This window comes from Spea bombifrons, chromosome 3, assembly GCF_027358695.1.
Source record: "Spea bombifrons isolate aSpeBom1 chromosome 3, aSpeBom1.2.pri, whole genome shotgun sequence".
NCBI classification, from domain to species: domain Eukaryota; kingdom Metazoa; phylum Chordata; class Amphibia; order Anura; family Pelobatidae; genus Spea; species Spea bombifrons.
The window spans coordinates 37,164,993-37,190,500 of NC_071089.1; the positions used below are offsets into that span (position 1 = coordinate 37,164,993).

The 25,508-nt window shown below is 40.2% G+C and overlaps 1 protein-coding gene across 1 annotated transcript in view; it reads left to right on the forward strand.

Moving 5' to 3' along the window:
• Nucleotides 1-631: 631 nt before the first annotated feature.
• Nucleotides 632-25,508, forward strand: part of TPD52L1 (TPD52 like 1) — a 40,411-nt gene continuing 15,534 nt past the window's right edge. Inside the window, exons 1-3 of the mRNA XM_053461080.1 lie at nt 632-773; nt 16,773-16,888; nt 19,766-19,914. Of these exons, the coding sequence (XP_053317055.1) occupies nt 752-773; nt 16,773-16,888; nt 19,766-19,914 (287 nt within the window). The 5' untranslated portion in view covers nt 632-751. The remainder of the gene's footprint in view (nt 774-16,772; nt 16,889-19,765; nt 19,915-25,508) is intronic.

Here is a 25,508-nt window from a genome sequence, read left to right on the forward strand (position 1 = left end):
CATACATTCAAAGGGTATGACGAAACAAGAATTAACAGTCCAAGACCAAGTCATGAGGGTCCTGCTCGCAAACTTGCAATATGGAGGAGATGTAGCATCAGGGTGGCCCCATTGGACAAGTTTTCCAGGACATGCAGAATTTTCACATATTGCTTACCAGCACAGGTAAAGTAGTACCCTGTAGTGGCTCGTCTCACACAGTTACACACTGGAGTGCTTCACTTTACCTGTGTTGGTCGTCAATGTGTAAACATTATATGTGAGATCAGGCCACCGCAATGATTATGCCAAACACCATGTGGCATGTGACATGATCACGTAAATATGGATGCTGCAAATGGAATCCAACGCACCATACGCAACCTATATATTGTTGAAAAAGCAGTGAAATGCAAAAAAAGTATTGGAGTCTTATTTTTCTTTTGTGACTTATCAGTAAATCACTACAATTTTTCCAAAGCACATCATGGTAGACGTTATTTTCTTTCAAATCATTTACGCAATCCATCTAGCAATCTGTGTCTATAAGCACTGTATATTACGATGGGGTGAAAACACAGTTAACTCTATCATTCTGGAGGTGTGTGTATGTGATGTCAAGGGAGAGAGGTGGAGCTGACACAGATAGGGGTGGGAGGGAGACAGCTTAGTGCCCAGATTCACAGATCACAGATACTGTAACAAGTGAGCAAGCCTGGGCTTTATGCTCTGACATCTCCTACTTGCTGAGACGTACATATACACATACAGAATGGAAAACAAGGGACAGCCAGGTCAGTCTAATTGTGCCTTTATCTGTATCCCATCATCACCGATTGTGTGACGCTTATAATGCCACATAGAGCATGTGAGACATCCACAATATACATTCATTATTGGTGGATCTCACAGATTGCAGTACTTGTAAAATAACTATTTTGCCCAGCATTTAATATGATTTGTTCTGTTAATATATGCTGTCAGTTTACAGTTCTAAATGGAACATTTACAGTTTATTATCACCTTAAGCTGGAAAAGAACTTATTTGATCACTTCACACTCTCTCTTGACATCCACCCTTTAATAAACTGCTATATCAATTAGAAAGTGAGTGGTGCCCAAAGGACACATTTAGCATATATTAACACAATAATGTGCTGCACTGGGATTCTTCCCCATTTAGCTTTAATATTAAGAGCTTGCATAGCCACCTACGTGTTTAATACCCACATGAATATTATTCGAGCGCTGCTTATTAATATTTATGATTAATCATGAAATTGAACTATATTGCTTACTGGGTGGTCTTGTTGCAGTAATTTTGAGTGTTTATTAGTTTGTAATTCATCTCACATTGTAACAAAGCTTATTGCATTTAATCATACATAGAAATGCCGGTGTGTTTGGAAATCACAAACTGAAAATCACATTTTGCATGATTGAACGAGTTTTGCAGATTTTGATTTTGTTTTAAAAATTCGGTATACAAATTTTTTTAGGTCAGTTTGCTGCTACTGCATGAATATGTATGTCGAAATACACTTGTGATAATCTGAGAATGCTGTTGATTGCCAGTAGTCAGATATATATATTTAGGCAATATTTATGTTATCTGCTGATCCGGGATAGTCGATAGTTGGAATCAGGTATTATCTGTTAACTGTTAAACTCCTGCATCGGGTAAAGGAAAAGATAGCGTTGCTTTCTACCATTACTTCCCATTGCAAAGTCAAGTGCAGTTTTTAATATTTTGTGTTTTTTTTTCTATTAAATGCATTCATTTTTATGAAAGAATATTTAACTAATTTCTATGGACTATGATGTATGACTATGATGTATCTTAAGGAGACTAGATTGAAAATTTGATTCCACTTTCTGTTGAAGTGGAAGCATCATTGAGAGATGCATTGCAGAACAGTGTTGGGGTTTGTCAAACGAAGTGCTGTCCTGAAATATCCTTTCTTGTTCGAAATATAAAAAATCCAATAAAATCAGGTTTTAACAGGCTTGCAAGCTGTTATATGTATATGAGACTAACAAACAGACGTTTATCCAAAGGCCCATTAGAATTTGCATAAAAGGGATGGTTGGCAGATTTCAGTCTGGGTACCAACCACACCATGTCGTCCAGTGATGAAGCAGCTAAATGGTTTTGTTAGACATAACACATTATTAAATGTTACTTAGCTCAAAAATGTATACATTCATCTTAGAAACTGCACAAGAGACCCATTAAGACATCACAGAAACAATCTGGCCATTGTCTAAGTGCTTCTTTTAATGCTAGACACCCTAGTGGCTTTACATGGTATTGCTGGGGTAATATGCAAAAAGGCATCAGATAGTTTCCCCAAATCAGGTTTCATATGTACTTTTATGTGTTCATTATTATTATTAAGTACTTGTTATATTTCTATTAGCAGTCTCAGATTTGTTTAAAAAAAAAAGTTTTAACCACCATGTGAAGTAATTCCAAATGTCTGTCCATTAACCAGTCTAATTTTATCCTAGCAAACCTTTTGACCAATATTCTCTAACACCTTGGATAACACCAAGTTATGCCGTAGTAAAACATCTGCCATTTCTCCCCTTTAGTAACTTTTTATCTGCTGCCGCTGCCCTATGGCAATAAGAAGGAGGAATTTTGATGTCTTTGCAGCCCTTTCTTTTATAAATCATCACAGTCACAAATTAAATCCTACAGATTGTATAATTATGTTGCAAGTTTGGCATTATAATGCTGTTGAAAATGTAAACTGGGTTGAATTTGGTTGAAATCCCCTTACCACAATGTATAGCCATTTTTCAATGCTTACCAAATGGGAAGTACTTTCATATGCATTGTTTGTTTAGGGGGCTTCTTGAGAGACTGAATTGTCCCTTTAATGAATCTTTAATTTAGAGGCCTGTTCTTAAACTGAAGTATCTAAAAAGTGTGGATTTGTGCACCTCAGCTTTATAACAGTGATGATCATACCTGGAAACTTTTTAACCCTGGCTACTCTGAGCCTTCCCTTGTGAGAAGCGGCCAGGACTGCCAACTGACATCAGCGGGCGGCCTCATTGATGTTGGTGGATGGTCCCGCTGACATCGGTGGGCAGTCCCGCTAATGAATGTGGGAAACACCTGTTAAGGACAAATGGGCAGGAAGTGTCAAGTGTTGACCTGGAGAACCGGAGAAGCGGTTCTTCACCCGGAGAGTTCCCAGGTATGGTGATAAATCATACCTGAGAACGCTCCAGGTTTGACTTGGAGCCTCTGGATTAAGCCTTTCTTTCCCTGGTCTCAATGTCAGTTTCTACTTTTTCCACGCAGGGAAGAGGCATGTGACCACTCACACTATCCACCCATATCATGCACACATTTCCTTTTACTCCCTGTCTACAGAGCAACAGTGCCAAGATTGCACCACAGACTCTGAGGTCCGCTCTCTGCAATTGTGTTTCTGTGGGGTAGTGAGGACTCATAATAGGCTCCTTAAACCAACCGGCAGCCAACTTACTTGCTCCAGATCAGTCTTGTGTGTGTAATAGTATGCACAAGACTTCTGTTAATAATGAAAGCTTCGTGTTTACTGCTAAACACACTGGCATATTCTGAACTGAAGGGAGTGCTTCACATCAATCATAGATTGATAAGCAGCTTTTCTGACAATAAAAATGAACATTTAATAAAGCAGCCTAATATGGCTGCTGGCTACCATAGCAACAAGTGCTGATCTAGTTGGCTGGCATGCTGGTCAACACCCCCCCCCCCAATAAACAAAGCAAGAATTCAGCACATAGCCACCAAATACCATTCGAAACATCTGTCTAATGCATAAATATTGGGGATTCTGTCATACTATATGGCCAGATTTTGCTTAGCCTGCAACTACGTCAAAGTACCCCAAGCGTGTCCTACGGAATTTTCCATGGCTGTATAGCTTACCAAGGAGCTGAATCAGTGGGACTGATGAGACACTTGTATGGCCAGTGGGGTGCTCAACCCTATGGTTTGGTCAGAACCTGCAAATATGCTGGTAAAAAAGCCTTATCCTTATATGCCCCCTCCAAACATGGAAATACATACACAAAACAGGTTTATTTATTCAAATATGTGCAGTTTTTGACCAAAAAGATTGACCAGTTTGTGTATTACTTCTGTATTACTTCTGTAAACATCAGCAAGAATACCAATGAGAGTGATGAGGTTGACCTCAGTACTATTGCGGAACAAAGCCTCTTTCTGAACGCGCCTACCCTGCGCTATATCATGTACTGAGACCTTAATGGTCTGTGTATTTAATCTGCATGGATGTACAACTACATTTACAGAATACATTTACTAAGGAGTTGAGTTTTTTTAATATTCAGGTTGTTACTTTTCCTATTTTCCTATGGGGAAGTAATGGGGCAAGCTTTTTCCATAGTTTTTTACTCCAAAATTGTTCAGGCCCTTGAGGGGGACAATGTGCCCTTATTCCCAGCACTAATAATTGATGCTATTTAGATGCAACTTCAATTTAGAAATAAGATTCAGTCATGTACTCTATAATCAAGATGTAAAATACTATGGTCAATATAGAAGCTGGCCACCTCATAACATAACTTCATAGTTTATTTAAAACACAACAGACCTTATATCAATAAACTACCCAAATGTTCTGGTGTTGCATTGCCTGAGGTCCAATAATCTATTGCTGCAAATGGCTGAGCCTTGTTAAGTTTTGTTTTGGGTAACTCAAATAAAATTACCCAGCAATACTTATCACTAATAGCAACCAAAATCTCCACCGGCATTTCACAGGCTAATTGTCTGCTGTCAATTCCCAAGTCCTGTGATTCAGGTTTAGAGTGGCTCTAATGCGGAGGACATGAGAAGTCAGCTGACGTCATGTGAGTACTGCTGAAGGTAGTGCATTTGTGGGGTACAACAGTGCAAGCCACCTTCAACAAGTGGATATAAATGCAGATCATGTTTTAGAGGTCATTTTTGGGTGACCCAGCCTTTTGGGTGGTGGCAAGAATATTTACAATGGATCCTGGATGGATCTTCCCTTGCACAGCTCTCTTGCGCACCCTCTCGCGGGTGATGATGTCACTCTGGCCCCGGCATCAGCACAAAAAGTAAAACGCTGGAAGATAAAAGGTAGGGAGTCTGGATGGGCCTCTCAAATACTGGCAATTTTGGCAATATATACAATTAATGTGTGTGTGTGTGTCTCTGAGTGCGTTTGTGTGTGTTTGTCAGTATTTGTGTGTCACTGAGTGTGTGTCTGTCAGCTTTGCTGGCTCACTGAGCTCCTTCTTTTTGCATCACTGAGAACCCCCTCCACCTGCCACCTCACATTCTGGCATTGAGGGGCTTGTGCATGGAAGCAATTGAGTTTGAAACTCAAATAAATTCCACTTGGACCACCAGGGATTTTTAACCCCCTACTGGTTCACCAGGGGTTTTACCTAAAATGAGGGTGGAAAATGGATAGGATTTTTGTAAGGGCTGCTTCAACCATAACTACATAGGTGCCAATCTCTTTCTTTCCTTCTCAAAGTGGCACATAAGCCAAGCTTCCTGTGACCGTTGATCATTAGTCAACACTAGGTTAAGACTGTGAGTGAAAGAAAGGTATTAGGCTAGGTTTCCACTTGGGTTTTTTTAGCTAAAAACGCCTATAAAAACGCCAATAGCGCCACCTGGCGTTTTTTTGTGAAAAACGCATGCAGCCAGATGTTAGCTGTAATTCAATAGGAAATCGCAAAATGCCATTTCCACCTGGCGTTTTTCTGTTTGGCGTTTTTTTAGTCCTCTTTGGCGTTTTTCTGCTTTTTTGGGCTCTGTGGCAGTTTTTCAAAACTGCAGCATGTTGACACTCTGGCGTTTTTTGCAAGAAATCTTGGCTTTTTTTCTCCAATAGAAGTCTATGGGAGAGAAAAAACGCCATGAAAAAGCCATGTGGGTTTATTGCCTTGGCGTTTTTTATGGCGTTTTTTCCACAGTTACAATGCAGAGGATGGACCCAGTATCTGTGTGTCCTACGAGAAATAGGCTGAAAACAAACAGTTTCACACAAAACAAAGTCCTGGACTGGTTCATATTGAATTTTACACCATTTGGAACAAACATGCCATTACAAACAAACATACGCGACCGGATCCTGCGTGCCAAAAGCAACAGCAAACAATTTGCACCATCATTTGGGGCCAATCTTCCCAGAGGAGCAGACATTCGAAATAAAGCATGCCTTACAAACCACAGAAAAGAGACAAAAGGGTCTACCAAGTAAATGACATCAGGAGAGGGCAGATACTTGCCATTTATCCTAATCCCTTTTAGCTGGGTGAAACTTCTAACTTGTAAAGGCTGGAAAAACTGCCTAAGGTCAAAAAAAGCAATTTCCACAGAAAGGCTAAAACGCCAGAAAAAACTGCAGAAAAAACGCCAAAACGCAGGTAAATGCAGTGGCAGTTTTCTTGGCAGTTTTCCTGGCGTTTTTCATCAAGAAAAAAACGCCGGACAAAAACCCAAGTGGAAACCTAGCCTAAAGGTTAAGTAAGAAGTCGTAGAGTGGGAGAAGACAGATTGAGAGAGAGAGAGACAGCTAGATAGACAGACAGATGGAGAGATGATAATGCAATGCAGACAGAAAGATCCCATGCTGCCAAATGCATGGAAGATTGTTATTCTGATGGTCTGAACATTATACTGTAGGTCTGAAGCTAAGCTGTTACGGTTTATTTGTACCACCCACCTATTTTATCTGAGTAGGAAGAAATGCTGCAGTCAGACAATTCTGATATTAGGTATGTTTAATCCAATGCCTTCCATTAGAAAAAACAACATAGCATGTTGTATTTATATGACAATTTAGTGACTATTTTAATTTACACTTAGTAGCAACGAAGCACAGTAATTGGTATTTTAGAATGGTCTGCAATTACGATTAATTAATATGTCTGGTTTCATACCGCCTAAGAAACCCAGATCCATCTGTCCCCATATCCTCCTTTTTATTATGTTTGCTTGATATCAGGGTAATACAATGTTATACTTCCCTTAAAACTTGCAACTTGTATAAAAACAGCAAGAAATGTTTTGTAAATTAAGTAGTGCAATAAAAGGCATTCTTCTTCTTCTACTGAATGTCTTGTTTAATAAGTTTGAAAAAGATCCTGTAGTTGGATTGAAGCATTGCCATGTGGTGGAATAAACACACCAACTCAAACTGAGTTATAGCGTTTTATTTTAATTATTTATATTTATGATATAAAAGAAATAAAAATAATAGTAAAATAAATTTCCCCAAACTTTTGTGCTGGCCAGGGCTGAGCAGAGAGGGGCTATAGGGGGTGGGTCAGAGTAGAGGGGTAAGGCCAGAGCAGGGGGGTGCTGGAGAAATTGGGTCAGTGCAGTGGGGGGCAGGGGGGAGCTGGGAAGAAAAGGCAGCGGGTGGAGGGCATGGGGACCAAACAGATTGCAGCATAAGCGTTCTGATTGGTCCTTGCTTTAAGCCACGTCCAACATGACAGATAATTCTCACGGTGACAAAGCTATAATATATTAAAGGTTATATATTAAAGATTGTGTTTCAGTTTGTACCAAGGTGAGTTGGACACATTACAGCTATTTTAGCACAATTGTTCAGTTACTTTGATCTTGGCTGCCAAGATGGTGTGAGGAACCAAGATACTACAATATTTTGGAACAAATCAGCAATAGGGTTAGTCTTTTATGAAAAATGAGGTTCTATGGTTATAAGATGGGCACAGCTATTACTTCTCCTAAATATAGTAGCATTCACCTACCGAGCTTCCAGATGCCATTATACTTAATCTATTGTTCATAAGGAAAATCTCATAAGGAAAATCTCATATTTACACAGAGGACTGTACCTTCTGAGCAGTGAAGGGATATGATGTCATAAACCGATGCTCAGTAGAAAGGATGACGACTATAGAGGAAAATGCTGAGGCTGCCAACATACATTCATGGGTATAGGTTACATATTTTTATCAGGCGAGACAGAGAAATTTCTTGTTTACTATATGGGCTCTAATACCTATGAACAGCCCGGATGTACACCATTTGTTGTTCATTACATTTGAAAATTCGTATTCCCTTATGACTCATCCATGTGTATTATTTGTTATTCAACTGGACTGTGAAATTGAACAGAAAATAAATAGACTTTATGGACAAAATTATTGGGGCACACCTATTCATTATTTAATACAGGTGTTTCGATCAGACCCATTGCCTCAAGTGTATAAAATCAGGCACCTAGCAATGCAGTTTGCATTTACAATGATTAACAATCGTCTCCTTAGTGTAAAAGGTGTTGCTGAAATGCCTCAATAGTGAGGCATTCAGTGACACCGAAAACCCAGCCCAGGACGCCCTGTTACTGCTCTGGAATGCGGTCACAAGAGCCATAGCCAGATATTTTGCAGAGTTCCCGAGAGAGTCTCTCCAGACCCTCATGAGAGATCCCCCTACAGGTTGCAAGCAAGTCAATGGAGCCAAGCCTACTAATTGCAATGTAATTAGTCAAATAAATATAAAATAAAAAAAAAATGAAAACGTTTTTAAAAAAAATATGTGGTAACTTGTAAAAATGATTATCCAGTAATCCTACAATCAGGGGAACTATTCAGTTCCAACAAAATGTAAAAAAAAATAATGTAAAAAGTCTATTTGTATAAGCGTGTCCTAAAATTAGCATCTTCCATATAATACTGGCATTTGAAATACCCATTGGTTGCCTATTTTTCAAAACTGTATAATTTGGGTAAATTGAATTGGCTGGGTGCAAAGATGTCCCAAATAGGACATGGGTGCAGACTGACCAGATGTCAAAAGTAAAAAAAATCTGCACCTCCAAAATGTGGCCTTTTAGCCCCGAAACAACCCGACAAACTTATGCACAGGTGATATCACAGTAGCTAGTAGATGTTGCTGAACACATATTGGGGTGTTGTTCGGCAGTGACACATACCAGAAGCTTTAAATTCATAACTAAATTACAATGTGTGTGTGAAAAAAAGCACGCAAAAAAAACCTACCACAAACTTTGACCAAGGCTGGTGGTAAAACTAGTGCATGGAAAGGGTTAAAATACAGGCATTAGAAATACGCTGGGGTGTCTGGTTTATATGGTTTGATGGGGGGTAAGCAGAATTGGGCTTAATTGAACTTCAAAGATGAGGAAGGATGACCTGGGGCAGGATTACAAGGTTCGAAAAAATGGTTTTGAATTAGCAATACTCTACTTGTACTTATTGCACTGTAACTTGCAAAACACACATAAAAATGGGTATTTGTAAACTCAGGACAAATCTAAAGAAACTTTATGTGGGTACATTAAAGAACAGAGAGAAGAAAATTACAACTAAACACCAGAGCCGCAAACATATTAAAACAGCTTAGTCCTTAACGGGTTAATCTGGCCTTCAAAAACCAGAGGTTATCAGTTTAAAAGATAATAATAATAACTTTAGCCATACTTATTGCTAGGAGAAAATAATACTTTGCTCACACGATCCTATAATCACACTTTTATGCTGCTTCTGTGTTTATAGTCATTGATACACTTAGCATAATCATAATTATCATCCCTGTGACATAGATGTTTTGCAGCCTGACTTGTTTGTAAACAAAGCCTTCTAATTACTTTCTGTGATGGCAGGAAAAGGTCACCGTATCCTTTGGATATTTTGTCTGGGATTTAATAGCAGATGGGAAAATGGGCAATTAAAGATACAGTATCTTATGTTTTGGAATGTATGTTTACTTAAAGATAATCTATCATCTGCACAACATTTTGTATAATTAATAGCAAAATTGTATAGTTCAATATAACTGGCCAGGGAGCAGTTATCATTACCTAGACCCCAGTGTTAGCATGCTGAGCCACATATGAGCATACCTGGGAACTTCTCGGTTCCGGCTACCCGGAGCCTTCCTTTGCGTGACGTGGCCAGGACTGCACACTGACGTCAGCGGGTGATCCCATTGACGTTGGGGGAGTTCCCTCTGACGTCGGTGGCGTTCCCACTGATGGCTGCGGGAAACACCCCCATTTAATGGGAAAAATGGGCGAGGCGGGACGTGTCAAGACCCTGCGCCCGCGACCCGGAGGATTCGGGTCTTGACCCAGAGAACCATCGCTCACCCGTCAATCTCCAGCTCAACATAACCTGTAGCTTAACTATAGACTATGTTTTGTTTTTGTTTTTAAATGACCCCTGACTTTAAAATTGAAATGCAATGGGATTCCTTGCTGAATGCACTTTTAAGGCATGCATTTTTATAATAGTCTTCTACAATTAGATTTTAAAGAGGTAAATTATATACGCACTACACCCCTTTCAATAGAGATTAGTAAAAATTATTCACATTGACGTGCGATGAGTCATAACTATTACGTTCTGTGCTGGGTCTACAACAATTTTTACATTAATGTACTTTTATGGTTTTGCATATCCACTTTGCACTAGTATTTATGGATAACTCATTTATAACTATAATGAATGCATTTGAAAGAATGCACCTGTTAATTTGCACTTATCATGGAAATTCAACTTTCGTTTATTTGGTAGGGCATTGAATTTTATCTTATTCTTCCAGAATTCCCCAAAATACTCCACCCTAGACATTTCTGTGCTTCTTTCACTTGCATTTCTTCCTAACATGAAGTTCTCTGCACACCTCTCAACATTTGAGTTATCACCATACCTGGGAACTTCTGGGCTCCGGCTACCCGGAGCCTTCCCTTGCGGGACGCAGCCAGGACTGCCCACTGACGTCGGTGGGCGGTTCCACTGACATTAATAGGAGTTCACGCTGACGTCCTGATTTTCGACATTGTCCCGCTGTCCCATGTAGCTGGCCCACTGCCCCACTAGCAGTGAAAGTGGCTGTGGAGGGTAGGCATGCTTCCGGCCCCGCATCTTGTGCCAGCCCTGGGCCTTGCCACACATACTCTGAAATGTTGGGGGTATGTTTATTCTGCACAACATGTATACAGGGTAAAGATGATGGAGCTGCCACTCTTTGGTTGTGTTATTTAAACTGATTGTGAGGAGGGATAGATGCCAGAGATATAATTTCCTACTTGTAGGGTGAGATTGTATTGTAAGAGTTATACCATTACCTCATAACTCTCACACAGATATACACTATGTAGACACATACAGAATGCACACATTGTTCTCCAGTTGCATACAATTTTGAGCTTACAATACAGGGCTGTAGAAATTCAACATGGCTGCCCTCATCAGCCAAACAGTGCAAAGTAAGTTAAATGTTAGTTCTTAGATTAGGCTGCTATTAACCAAAATATGGACATTTTAAAAGTTGATATTTGGTATGATGGGCCTGCTTTAAAACGGGGCAGTGACTTCTCAATGTCAGAAAATAATCCTTGATGGGTAACACATTTTTAGGGATACTGATAACTTAATAAAATGTTAAAATTAGAGGTACTTGATCCTTGTATTACTTGAACAACAAAAAAAGGTTGAAAAACAAATTATTTAATGACTTGCATATATTATACATAGAAATTAAAATAAGGCTATTGATCTTGTGAGCCTTTTCAGCAGGTGAGTTTTATTCTCTGCTTCCTGCTGGTATCTATTCATTGGGATTCATGTAATATGAAGTAGTGAAGCAGTTGGAGTTTATGTGTAGGAGGGAGCACTTTACAATTTGAGGATTTGTTGCAGGGCACTAAGAAAATTGACTATTTTAAGCATCTATAGAGCAAAAGATTTCTATTCTTTCATTTATGTAGAAACACCGGGATTACAGAAGATGTGCTGGCAGGAATAGCTTTCAGCCAAAGAAAGGAAAAAAAAGCATAACATGTAAAGGCTACATAAATGCTTTCAATCAAACCCTAGCGTTGGGAGAATATTTACAATTAAATTAAAAGCTGTACAGTTAATTACTATATAATTCCTTTTTTTGCTATTCAATGGTGTTTGTAATGTCAGTGGCCTTCAAACAATTTACTTACAGAAAGTTACAGCATGAAATAAACAGCCAAAGTCACTTTACTAGGGGCAAGCATCTCTTAAATCCCTTTTTAATGGTAGAGTTGGCTGTAACTGCAAGCATAACAACCTGCTTTATAAGGTTAATCGTTGCTCAGTTCAATTGAAGTGTATACATAATGGAAGTCCACAGGCACTTTTTCCAATGGAATTTTACCTACCGAACGTACAACACAGTTGGAAGCCATCAATTATACAATTGTACAAAATCGACATTTATGAAACTGGCTAGTGTGACATAATGGCTGATTAAGCTAGTATTCATACTGGTAAAAAGTGGATTGGGTCCTCCACCTTCAATATAATAATTGATTGAACATGGGACGCAAGGCTTCATCTCTCTTTAGCTAATGAGGGGGTGGTCTGTTTGCTCCTTACATTTTCTAGGCAAAGTTGCCTCACTAGTTGAGTTACACTAGTTTTACACCAGTGATTAGACCAATTTCATTGCAAATAACCTTGATATACATTTTATCTGATGATGCCCCAATGCTTACCTATCCCAGATTTCCAGACCTGGCCCAGATTTTTAGAGATTAAGTACCCTACATTCAGCTTGAAGTTTACAATTATACAGTATCTCACAAAAGTGAGTACACCCCTCACATTTTTGTAAATATTTTATTATATCTTTTCATGTGATAACACTGAAGAAATGACACTCTGATATAATGTAAAGTAGTTAGTGTACAGCCTGTATAACAGTGTAAATTTTCTGCCCCCTCAAAATAACTCAACAAACATCCATTAATGTCTAAACCTTGGCAACAAAAGTTGAGTACACCCCTAAGTGGAAATTGGGCCCACAGTGTCAATATTTTGTGTGGCCACCATCATTTTCCAGCACTGCCTTAACCCTCTTGGGCATGGAGTTCACCAGAGCTTCACAGGTTGCCACTGGAGTCCTCTTCCACTCCTCCATGACGACATCACAGAGCTGGTGGATGTTAGAGACCTTGCACTCCCTCACCTTCCGTTTGAGGATGCCCCACAGATGCTCAATAGGGTTAAAGTCTGGAGACATGCTTGGCCAGTCCATCACCTTTACCCTCAGCTTCTTTAGCTAGGCAGTGGTCGTCTTGGAGGTGTGGTTGGGGTTGCTATCATGTTGGAAAACTGCCCTGCGGCACAGTTTCCAATGGTAAGGGATCATGCTCTGCTTCAGTATGTCACAGTATATAGCTCCCCAGTGCCGGCAGCACTCATGCAGGCACAGACCATGACACTCCCACCACAATGCTTGACTGTAGGCAAGATACACTTGTCTTTGTACTCCTCACCTGGTTGCCGCCACACACGCTTGACACCATCTGAACCAAATAAGTTTATCTTGGTCTCATCGGATCACGGGACATGGTTCCAGTAATCCATGTCCTTAGTCTGCTTGTCTTCAGCAACCTGTTTGTGGGCTTTCTTGTGCATCATCTTTAGAAGAGGTCTTCTTTTTGGGAAGACAGTCATGCAGACCAATTTGATGCGGTGTGCGGCATGTGGTCTGAGCACTGACAGGCTGACCCCCCACAGCTTCAACCTCTGCAGCAATGCTGACAGCACTCATACGTCTATTTCCCAAAGACAACCTCTGGATATGACGCTGAGGACGTGCACTCAACTTCTTTGGTCAAATATGGCGAGGCCTGTTCAGAGTGGAACCTGTCCAGTGAAACAGCTGTATGGTCTTGCTCACCGTGCTGCAGCTCAGTTCCAGGGTCTTGGCAATCTTGTTATAGCCTATGCCATCTTTATGTAGAGCAACTATTTTTTTCCAGACCCTCAGAGAGTTCTTTGCCATGAGGTGCCATGTTGAACTTCCAGTTACCAGTACGAGAGAGTGTGAGACTGATAACACCAAATTTAACACACCTGCTCACCATTCACACCTGAGACCTTGTAACACTAACAAGTCACGTGACACCGGGGAAGGGAAATGGCTAATTGGGTACATCACTTTTATTGCCAAGGTTTAGACATTAATGGCTGTGTGTTGAGTTATTTTGAGGGGACAGCTAATTTACACTGTTATACAGGCTGGTACACTCACTATTTTACATTGTAGCAGAGTGTCATTTCTTCAGTGTTGTCACATGAAAAGAGATAATACATATTTTGTGAGATACTGTATGAAAACAGAAATATATACATGTATTGGACAAGAAAAATAGTAAGTGTAGAGAAGTGGTTTACTTATAGAAGGCGATTTGTGGGTGAATAATACTTGCTGATATTATCTGGCAATGGTTATATTTTTTTATGAAAAGATAAGAGAAAAACAGCTAACAATTATGCAATTACTTATTAAGCTGAAATGACCATATTTATTTTAAAATGGACCATCACCAAAAAACACTTTAACCAACATAGCAGAAACAAGTCAATATGTAGTGTTAAAGGGACTGACTAATCAAGGTTCTTCAAAGTTTTTTTTCCCTTGACATACACCACTGACACTATGTTTGTGCTTACATGGGAGGGACGTAGGGCAAAAGTAGCCAAGTACCCCAGTAATATAGTGGCATCTAAAACACATTTAGAAAACAGATCCTACTTTGTATTTGTATTTTACAAAGAAAAGGAGAGACAGAAGATCACTTAAATAGCACACCTATAAATAATCAAAAAAAGGTTTTATTACTATATGACATATTATGCATCCTGTTTATATAAACATAGAACTCGGGACTCTTGGCCTCACCAGGAGGTGACATGTACTTTGGTCCGTTCTACCACACTACTATGGTCTGTCTGAAATGCCGAGTTTGGCTTTTCCAGAAATCGAATTGTCGAATCGAGTGTCGCATTGCTGAAAAGAAGCATAGTGTACAGTGCGATCAACCTAGCCGAACACGTATCCTGACTACAGAGCCAAGTTTTCAAGTTTCATGGCCCCACTCAATTTGGATCACTCCCACCCCAGTTGCATTGTATAGGAGTAAGATTTCAATTATATTAAGCCATTTTGAGTTGCCATTAAAGATTCTTTTTTTGTGTTTTACTTTTATTACCTTGAAAATTAATTGTAACAGCAGTTACAGTGTTAAATCAGGTCTGGAACCTTCTGGCCCAAAGGGCAGGTGTAGGCCAGTGACCCTATGAACCCCTTGTGCACCCCCAGTAACTCACATACGCACTGGCACACACTTACACTAAAACACACACTCCCTCGCACATACATACACACTCATGCTCACACATACGCATTGATGCTCACATTTACTCATACACATTTATGCTCACACTCAATTACACATTCATGCTAACGCACACTCCATCTCACACCTACACACACTAACACATACACATTCATTGTTGTAAACACACGCACACATACACATTCTTACTTGCACAGAGTCACTAATACATACACATGCAAGCTCACACACACATACACATTCATGCTCACTGTCACTTTAATATACATATTCATTCCCCCCTTACCCTCACTCATTACATCACCCTGCTACATTACTGCCTCTCCAGGAAGGTACAAAAATTATTCACAAAGGGTCTCTGTGAAAATGTTTGAACTGGCCCGTGGGGCAATTGCCTTCAGGCTAGCTTGCTGTCAGGACATGCCTAAGATCCACAAACCCTGTGGCTGCATCCTCTGCCCCCCCCAGGCTGCTAAGGAGACTGCACCTGGGGCTTCCTCCTCTATCATCAGTCTGCACCCAGCAGCCTATATTAACTATGCAGACTAGATAACAGCCAAGGATCAACCTACTGGCTTAGAGTCTTTAATTGTATTTGTGGTTCAGATAGCTCTCTGCATCCGTGAATGACAAATACAAAAGGACTGTTCTAGATGGCCTGCTATATGCCTAGCTTCCAAATTCCTTCACCCTAATCCCTTCTCAGCTCTACAGGAGAAACCTATGCAGCTGGGCTCCACTCATCTCTCTGAAGATGAGACAATACACAGGAGAGATTAGGGATTGTGGCTCTATTGTGGGGCCAAAGGATGCTTTACATCATCTCTACTTTCCCTAGGCAAATAGATATTCATATGACCATTCCAGTCTGCCTGTCCTTGTCTGGTAAATCTGTTCACACATCAGTGCTAATTGATTCAGGTGTTGCTGGTGATTTTATCAACAGCTCATGTTACATGGAGTCTCCTTCGGATTAAGCCCTGGGGGGGGCAGAATGGCAAATCTATAAGTAAGGTGGATTATGAATTAAGAGGGGGGATCTTAAAATGGCTATTGGTTTTACAAATTTCTGTTTGTATATATAACATATGATAACTGTAATATATACCAAAAATTTTAAAATACATGTATTCCTGTTCATTAGATAAAATACTGTTTTACTATTCCACTAATGTGTATTTTTTCTTTAAAATTAAATTTTTCTTTAAAATAGCACCAAACTTTAAGGGTACAGCCTATAATCGAGCCAATACAGTATTTAATGGTAAGGTATGTCTTTTTTGCAGATCATACAAAATGTTTTATAGTTATTTGTATGGTAAATAGTGTGACTCGGGTATGTATAAGGGGTGCGTGTGGGTATAAGAGCTCGACCGTGAAATAAACTATATGGGGCTGGTCTCCAAATGTTTCCAGGGCTGCTTTTCATTTCCAATCCGGCCCTGTGGTTCTACCTATCTTCTACTATGCATGTACACATCCAGAAGCATTCTCCTCAGCAGCATGGTTCAGGATCAAACTTTATAACTTTGTAAGTTAACACATGTCTTTTAGTTCAGGTCTGTGGAGTTTAAACATTATCACTTTGTCTTGTTACTTGTATTTAAGATCTTCTGGAGACTCAGCCACTTCAGGAAACTGATGAAGAATTGGCAGCCGATGTTGATTATACTGAAATAATAAGTGAAGAAGAGAAAGAGGAGCTGAACAATGAGTTGGCCAAGGTAACGTCTGGATTACCTTGTATTTATTACTATCGTTCCTGTGTTTGACCTGCTTGACCTCGACTATTCTGTTTTGTGGCTTTCTGACCTCTGCTCTGATATATCGATTACCCTAAACCCGGCTCCCAGACTATGGCTCCTGCGGAGTAGAAGGGCAGAGTAGAAGCTTTTTCTGATGAAGTGCAAAGAAAGTTAATAGTTGCTCTGTTGACCATAACCTGCAATAAAAAAATCACTTAGATATATGCAGCTTTTTCATGGCTAGATGTTGCTGTAACTTCTTCTTCTAAAATCTTTCTCATTCATATATCCTCCAATAAACATATTTGTTCTTTTTTATTCACATAAAACAAAATGATTCATGATTACCAAAGAGATTATCCTTTGAAATAAAATAGTTATATATAACAGTGCAATGGCTGTATAAAATATTCAAAGTCAATAACAATGGTCATTCATACAAAAAAATAAACATTTCTAATGTTTCTAATTTCTAATAGCCCTGTTCCTAAAAGGGAAAACATTTCAGGCAGCATTTACAGTTATAACCCAATGGAAGCATACCTATTGGTGTATGAGCTGTTCATTACCACTTAGGCTCGGAGCCTGGAACCCTCCAATCCCTTAATCTATCCCCTTTAAATTTAGACAAGACACTATGATGTGTTTTAGGGGCGTTGGCCAAAGGTATATTATATCCCCATACAAGTATAAAATACCATATTACCATATCAGCTGCTGAGCCTTTCCCATGAACTCGTTTCTCACCGCGGGACGCAACGAGTGTCATGAGCCCCCCCGTTGGACCTACCTCCTCAAGCCTGTTTGGGCAGCGCTGTCAGGTATCATCCCTTAAATTCTGGCCAAAGGGGGGACTTCTTCAGAGCTGTGACTACAAAACAAGTAACAACAGCAGCAACAGTCATCCTTAATAATCAAAAATTACTAACAGGTTGGATCCAGGTGGCAAAGAGGTAGGACTCATCTTCCTCCTTAAAAACCCTTCACCTGCAACAATGTTGCAGGCACCAATAGCCTAACTAGTAGCATGCTTATACTTCTGGCCTAAACTAGCAGTCATTCTTCCCCTTGCTTTATGGTTCAGGGGGGCCTTGACTAGGTTTGCCACCCAGACAGTATTTTACTGGCATAGCTGGTAATCAGCCTTGAAAAGCCAGTGCTGGCATAAGTAAGATAGAGGGAATGCAAAGCAGGTATTTTGGGACCCTCTGAGGAAGTGTGACGATTAAACGTGTCAGGGCTCCTGTGCTGCACTAGGGCTCCACCCATTTGGTGTATTTGTTTTCATACATTATATTTTAACACTGTCTTGTATATTTATTATTGTATTAAATCACCCTTTTATTGCATCTACCTGCCTCTTTTGTATTATATTGTACTATAACAGTATTACCTTCTTTTCCTTTTAAGCACTTTCACCAATAGTACTCCATTTCTCCTGAGAGTAGTGGGAACATCTCTCTCTGGTGATCATATTCTGTCTTTCTCGATCTCTTTTTTCATATTGGCTTGATTTTTGGAAGCACCGTTCTTCAAATGGTTTCAGATTGTGTTTTGCAGAGGGCTTGGGATGTTTCAGGAAAGCTTTTTTATTCTTGCAAGGGCTTCTCTTCAGATGGTTTCAGATGGCTTGGGATGTTTGAGGAAAGCTACAGGAAGGGAAAGAGTTTCGCAATCTACCCAACAAACAAAGTTTACTGCATTAGCATTTCATTCACCTACTCTTTCTACCTCACTACTTATATCTAGTTGCTTACCAGCTCCTGCCGCCTTCACCGGCAAAATATCTTTTATATTAACCCTTTTCTCACATAAGTCACTACTAAAATACTAATTCGTTCCCATATCATGCAGGATTGGATGCTTACACATCAAATAACGAACTGTCCAATTTTTATTTTTAAAAGTGTTTCTTAAGTCTCCCCCTTTTTTGTGCTCCAGTCCATTCTAAGCACATCTGCCACCTTAATCTCATGACTGCCCCACTGTGTCCCTCTACTGGCTCCCATAATCTCTTGACCCTTAATTGCAATCTCTTGAGCCTTTAACAATCTTCAAATGCTCTCAAAACCATCAGATTTACATTGCACATTCTGTTAGATTCGCTCCTATGTATTGCAACTTTAAATTCTCACTAAAAAAACATATATGTTCAGAGAAACATACGATCTGCCCTTCTAATACCAACTACCTGAATTGTGAACCATCCATCCTTTCCACCTTTTGGGGTCTCCACAACACTGCCTTTTCAATATGACTCACTACAATCAAAGTCTCCTCTCCTTCAATCTCATTCCCCTTAAATCTCCCTAATGTTTGTGTACCAGTATATCTTAATGTATATTAATGTCATTGAATACTGTGAATTTTAAGGTTAATATTAATTTTCACTCTACTTTGTAATACCGCTATGGAATAGGTTAGTGCTCTGTTCATGAAATGTATTGCAATGCAGGTAAAACACATAACACATCATAAAAAAAACATCTAGCGTGATTGTAGGGAGCAAGAAACTGTTGACCGTCCTGTCTCATTCTAGGCTATTGATTTATATTAAGAATCAGAGTGATTAGCTATCTTGTCTCCAGTGATTAATTTATCATTTATTTACGATAAAAATAAAAACTTAGACATTACATTGTCAGTCGTAGGTACAGTTTTACAGATCATAGGTAACCAATCAGCAATAATGTGAAGGATCATGGGAACTATAGGTGAAAAACGCTGAATTACTACTTACAGTAGTACTGCTGTGCTACACTATTATACTGAATAGTATATAGAGCAAAAAACTTTGGAACTTTACAATTAAGGTTTTTCTCCTACTATACAAGCTTTACCTTTTTTCCCCCATAGCTGGAAGATGAGATTGTAACCCTACGGCAAGTATTAGCAGCCAAAGAGAAACACTTGGCAGAGATCAAACATAAGCTTGGAGTCAGCATGATGAATGAGTTGAAGCAGAACTTCAGTCGCAGCTGGCATGATGTGCAAACCCACTCTGCGTAAGTACATTCTGCAATTCATCCACCATTTAGACAAAATTAACACAGTAAAAACTCACATTGTGACCTAATGGCTAGGTACAGGTATCCTTCTGCACTCCAGCTGTGGACTAAGGGCTATATGATAAAAAAACAAATTCGGGGGAGAACTGAGTTCTCATGGAAACCAATAGAATGTTCCTGATTGCTCTGCTTTCAACACTTTGCACTAGAAGTTCAACATTCTATTTGTTGCCATAGCGATTAATCCAGCCTAAGAGAATATATATTTATATATTAGTATGTGCGGGTGTGCCCATCCATTTGAAATATGCAGTTTTTATAAGATTAGAATGTTGCAAAATTGGGGTATTAAGCCGTAACGCCATTGACCTGAAAGGCACCTTTTGAAACTGTTCAGGCTTATAATGCACTAATAAGCAGAGAAAGTGAATGTATGGCACAGCTGCTGTTTGCTGAACAAGCCCAGGTCTCTGCTGAAGATCAGCATTTTTGTGTGTTTTACAACTTATTGTGATTGACTGAATCACATGTTCTTAATTAAGTCAATGCATGGATCACTGCTCTTCCGGTTATCAAATTATTATGATATTTGTGCAGATAATCCCTTAGATATGGGACTTTGCAGAATTAACCAACTGCACATTGAGGATATTTATTAAAAAGTGCCAGTCACAAATACAGGAAAAAACAGACTAATACTTTTGAGACAAATGTGAACAACTGTTTCCATACTCTTTCTTTCGGAGAAAGAAAGGCCTTTTTTTGATTCAGAAATTAAATTTCGGGCATTACCAAAGGGGGAGGTCCCTGAAACTTTCTGGACTCACCTTTCAAATACAGCAGCAACATTTCAAGGTTTAGGAATAGATCCAGACTCAATTTTGTACTTCAGGACCACCAGCAACAGTAGCACTGCACCAATGGATACAAACATCCAGCAGCACGCTATGAAAGGGAATTTCTTAAAAAACAGGACCATTTTGATTAATTGTGCCTTAAAAATAAGAAAGATTTTTAAGGCAGCAGCAGCAGAAGGGCACTGAGTAGACACTGGTAGATACTCACATCTAGCCCCATAGTAGAGCCCTGTGGAGCAAGAGAGGAGACACTGTAAGGGAGCAGCGAGAAGGCAGCCTTGCAGGACTGCGCAGGATTACCGGGACCCGCAGGTACAGTGACTGACCGCCCGCTCCCGCCCGCAACCCCAGCAAGATCGCCCGCGTCCGCAAGTTTTTTGGCGCCCTAGGCGGGCACCTACTTTGCCTATAGGTGGGGCCGGCCCTGGTTCTGGTCATCCATAACCTCAGCATTGAGTAGAAAAGATCTAGAAACTTGCTGCCCTGCTGTCCTTCTTCCCCTAGTTCCACCTGTCCTATCACCCCGTGTGACTACACCAGCTACAGTGGTAGTTTATGGTGCTCCATATGTTGGAGGTGAAGTGAATGGTTTGTCCAGCTGCCTTGGACAGCTCGTCCTTCGACAGGTGAGGCAGTAGTGGGGAGGGAGGTCCTCTAGCAGGTGCCTAAAGGGCTCCCTCTTAATCTGACCAAACAGTCGTGTCACTTTATTTGATGGTTGCTTTGACATGCCCCTTGAATGGAAAGCCCCAAATTCTAGAGTAGGCTGGTGCAGTGGATATCCCTGCCTCACATGTCTCTGGGAACCAGTCACACCCTTAGAAAAGGCTGAGGCCTCACCACGCCCTTTCCTCTGGCTGCTGCTGTTGGGGCCAATGCTGCCAGTTCTTGCCTAAAGCAATGCAACACTATGGTGTCTATGTAGGTGTTGGTTAATACCAGAATTGGTGAGATGTACTAACATCTTACCCTGGCTCAGTACCTTACAACACACCTTTCACCTTGGAGTGCACCCATCTCCCACACTCTCAGAACAACCGTCACTTTGCTACAGTGCTGCCCACCAGATGAGGTAGTAGTTGTACTAGTGACTTTGGATTTCTTTCCCTTATAGTATTAGTGACGGTTGTGATAGTGGTGGTGCTAGTGGTACCAGTGCAGATAAATTACTGGTAATGTGTTGCTTGACTCCTCCAAGTCTGGCTTAAAATCTAAATCCTTGTCATCGTCATTATCAAAAACATTGTTAATGATCAAATCCTTTGCAAGCTGGGCACAAGGCAGAATAAGGCACACTCCTGCTGCAAGAGTAGATCTTATATCATATAACCCCCAACCAGGAATTTTACATGGTCCAATGCCTAAATTTGTCACCAATATTTATCAATGAATATAATAGTATTGTGTTGTGTTGTCCACAAACTAGAGTTATTGCTGGTATGTATATGTCTTTATACATCTACTCAGGAACACTATTTGAACAACTAAAACACAGCCACACAGTGCAAAAGCAGAGTGAACTGCCTAATTTTGTCAAGAAAATTTATCAATGAATTTATTGTTTTGTGTTGTCCACAAACTAAACGTTAAATGAGCAACTCTACTCAAGAGCAGTAGTTCAACAACTAAAACACACTGCAGATAAGCACAGTTAAATGCCTAATTTTGTCACCAATATTTTTTATGATTTATTGTTTTGTGTTGTCCATAAACTAGAGGCTTGCCTATGTTGATTTTTAAATAAAAAAAAAAAACATCCCTAAACTAAATGAAAACAAATATCTGGTGCATTCCATGTATATCAATAATGAACTAATATACACTAACCAATTTACCCAACCCTAGTAAATTGTCTACCCTACACTATTGAATTGACACTTGCTGTAGATGAGCAATGAGCATCAATCTCTGTCTCTCAACACTGTAAATAACCGTCACTGGTTCACATGCTTATCAGTCTTTAACTGCTACCGACAAGTAAATATGGCGTCAGCACACATATCTAATGCTTGGCCTTTCCCCTTGTAAATCCTGATTGGCCAGGGTGGAAAAAAATAAGGATAAAAGCATGCAGGTTTTTGGACCCATCAATCACAATCATAACCATCAATGAGATCCTCTCCACCCTGATTTTGGTACCTCTACCTATCAGTCATTCATATGTACACACAGTCCCTTCCCAGGTTACCTTATCAAAGATCACCCAATTGAGTTGTAATTGCAGCAAAATCTTAATGAAATTTATGTGGTTTTGCCATTCCTTCTCATTTGTTTTGTTAGTGACCATCTTCGTTATTGGAGATTTGTACATGCAAACGAAATTTCATTCAAAATAAAGTTTGTATGATTCTGAATGCACAAGTCTAATATATATATTGCTTATGCTATTTATTGGACCTGAATAATGATTATCTTTTCTCAGACGTACGGTAGATATCCAGGGTCAGCTCAGCCATTTTGCACACGAAACAATCATCAAGGTTTTCATTTTATAATACATAATGAAGTCAGTGATGTAATATGATTCAACTTGTAAACAAAGGCACTGTAAAGAGTTAAGCAAAAAAAAAAAAAAAAAAAAAAAACATTCCGGGCCTTTACTGGTCATTTCATATGATACTAGATTATGTTCTAACATTTTCCCCTGGAGCTCAGATAAATAGAATTTAAAAAAATCTAATTATAGGTTATGCCAGTAATCTTGATAGAATGATTAACATATAGAATGCATTAACAGCCTCATTCTTTTTACATAAAGAATAAAAAAGCAAATTACATGCTTCGTAGGTCATACCCTAAAATGCTATGCATTCATTGATTTGAAAATCATGCTCTAAGAGGAATACATTGTCTGCAGTTTAACAGGGTAGAAAGCAATAAGAAAAAGTATTGTAGGAGAAAAGTTAGGGTTGAATTTACATAAGATTTAATTACACAGGACTCCTCATTATTATTATTATTATTATTATTATCTTTTATTTATATAGCACCAACAATTTACGTAGCGCTTAATACAATACAGACTGGCCATCTGGCAAATGCCATTGGTCTGTTGGCCATCGAGCCCCATACTCACTCGAGGTGCTGCCCCATGTGGCTGGATCTGCCCTACAACATCAAAAAGGTTGAGTGTGGCTGTTCATATCCAGCTTTTAGCCACACTTACTAGCCTTAAAATGCCAGGACCGCCTGGGGATCGCAAGTCTGGCCCTGAATTCAGTTTGAAAAATGGTGTTATATCCCATAGTAACAAATGGAATGGTCCGATTAGCTGAAACATTTATCTTTTTTGCAGGGCCGGCCGAAGACTTAACGCCGCCTGGGGCGAAGTTTAAAATGCCGCCCCCCCCGCCGACGCCGGGGGGGGGGCGCCATTTTAAACTTCGCCGACGCCATAACCGGTACTTACCTTTAAACAGTCCTGCGGCGAGTCTCCCTGCTCTGCCACGGTGCCGGCTTGTAATGCTGAGCGCCGGAAATTGACGTCACTTCCGGCGCTCTGCATTACAAGCCGGCACCGAGACCGAACAGGGAGACTCGCCGCAGAGGAGAGAGAGAGAGGGGCGCCGAGCGGGTAAGCGAAAACCACTCGGTGCCCCTCTCTCTCCTCTGCTTCAAAAAAAAAAAAAAAAACGCGCTTGGGGCAGCAAAGTGCCGCCCCTTCTAAAGTGCCGCCTGGGGCAATTATTGACAGCCAGGGATGCTTAAACTATTAGGCCCAATATAAACTTAGGTCCCCAGGTTCCCATCTCATTAAAGCCCACTACGTTAATCTCCCAAGACGCTCTCCATGTTAGGAGCCAGCTTTTTTTCTTCCTCAATCATATTTTTATTTTCTTGGTACCTGTGGTTTGTCAAGCCTTGCCATACACTAACATACATCATACAGTAACACCATACAGTAACAGACACGCTAACATCTTACGCTCACAAACATTAACACCTTACAGTAACACACACGCACTAACATTCTACACTCATGAACACAAATGCTACACCATACACTAATACACATATTATAACACTATCTGCTGGCACACACACACTCATGCTAATACCATACTGTAACATAAACAACACCATACACGCTAGCACCACTCTTTTATACACATGCACACAAACACTGGCTAACACTATATATCTATACAGGGCCGGCCCTGGGGGCGAAGTTTAAAATGCCGCCCCCCCATTATCTACCCTTCCTCTCCCTGCCGCCCCCCCATTATCTACCCTTCCTCTCCCTCCCCCGTACTTACCTTTCAGCAGTCCTGCGGTGTCTCCCTGCTCGGTCTCGGTGCCGGCTTGTAATGCTGAGCGCCGAGCGGGTACTAATAACTTGGTCAGATAAAACCACTCTGCGCCCTCTCTCTCTTCTCGGCTTTAAAAAAAAAAAAAGGGGGGGGGCTTGGGGCGGCAAAGTGCCGCCCCTTCAAAAGTGCCGCCTGGAGTGGTTGCCCCACTCGGCTCCATTGTCGGGCCGACCCTGTATCTATATTAAAATACACACCGTATCACCATGGACACACACACTGACTCTGGCACTACAATACAGTAAACATACTGACTCAAGCACTATACATATAATAACTGATACTACTCCATACACACACTCACAGACTGACTCCAGCCCTATACATATACACACTGATTCTGACACTAGAATATACACATAAACACACTATACATACTATACATATTCACAGTGACTCTGACACTTCAGTAGACACACACTGA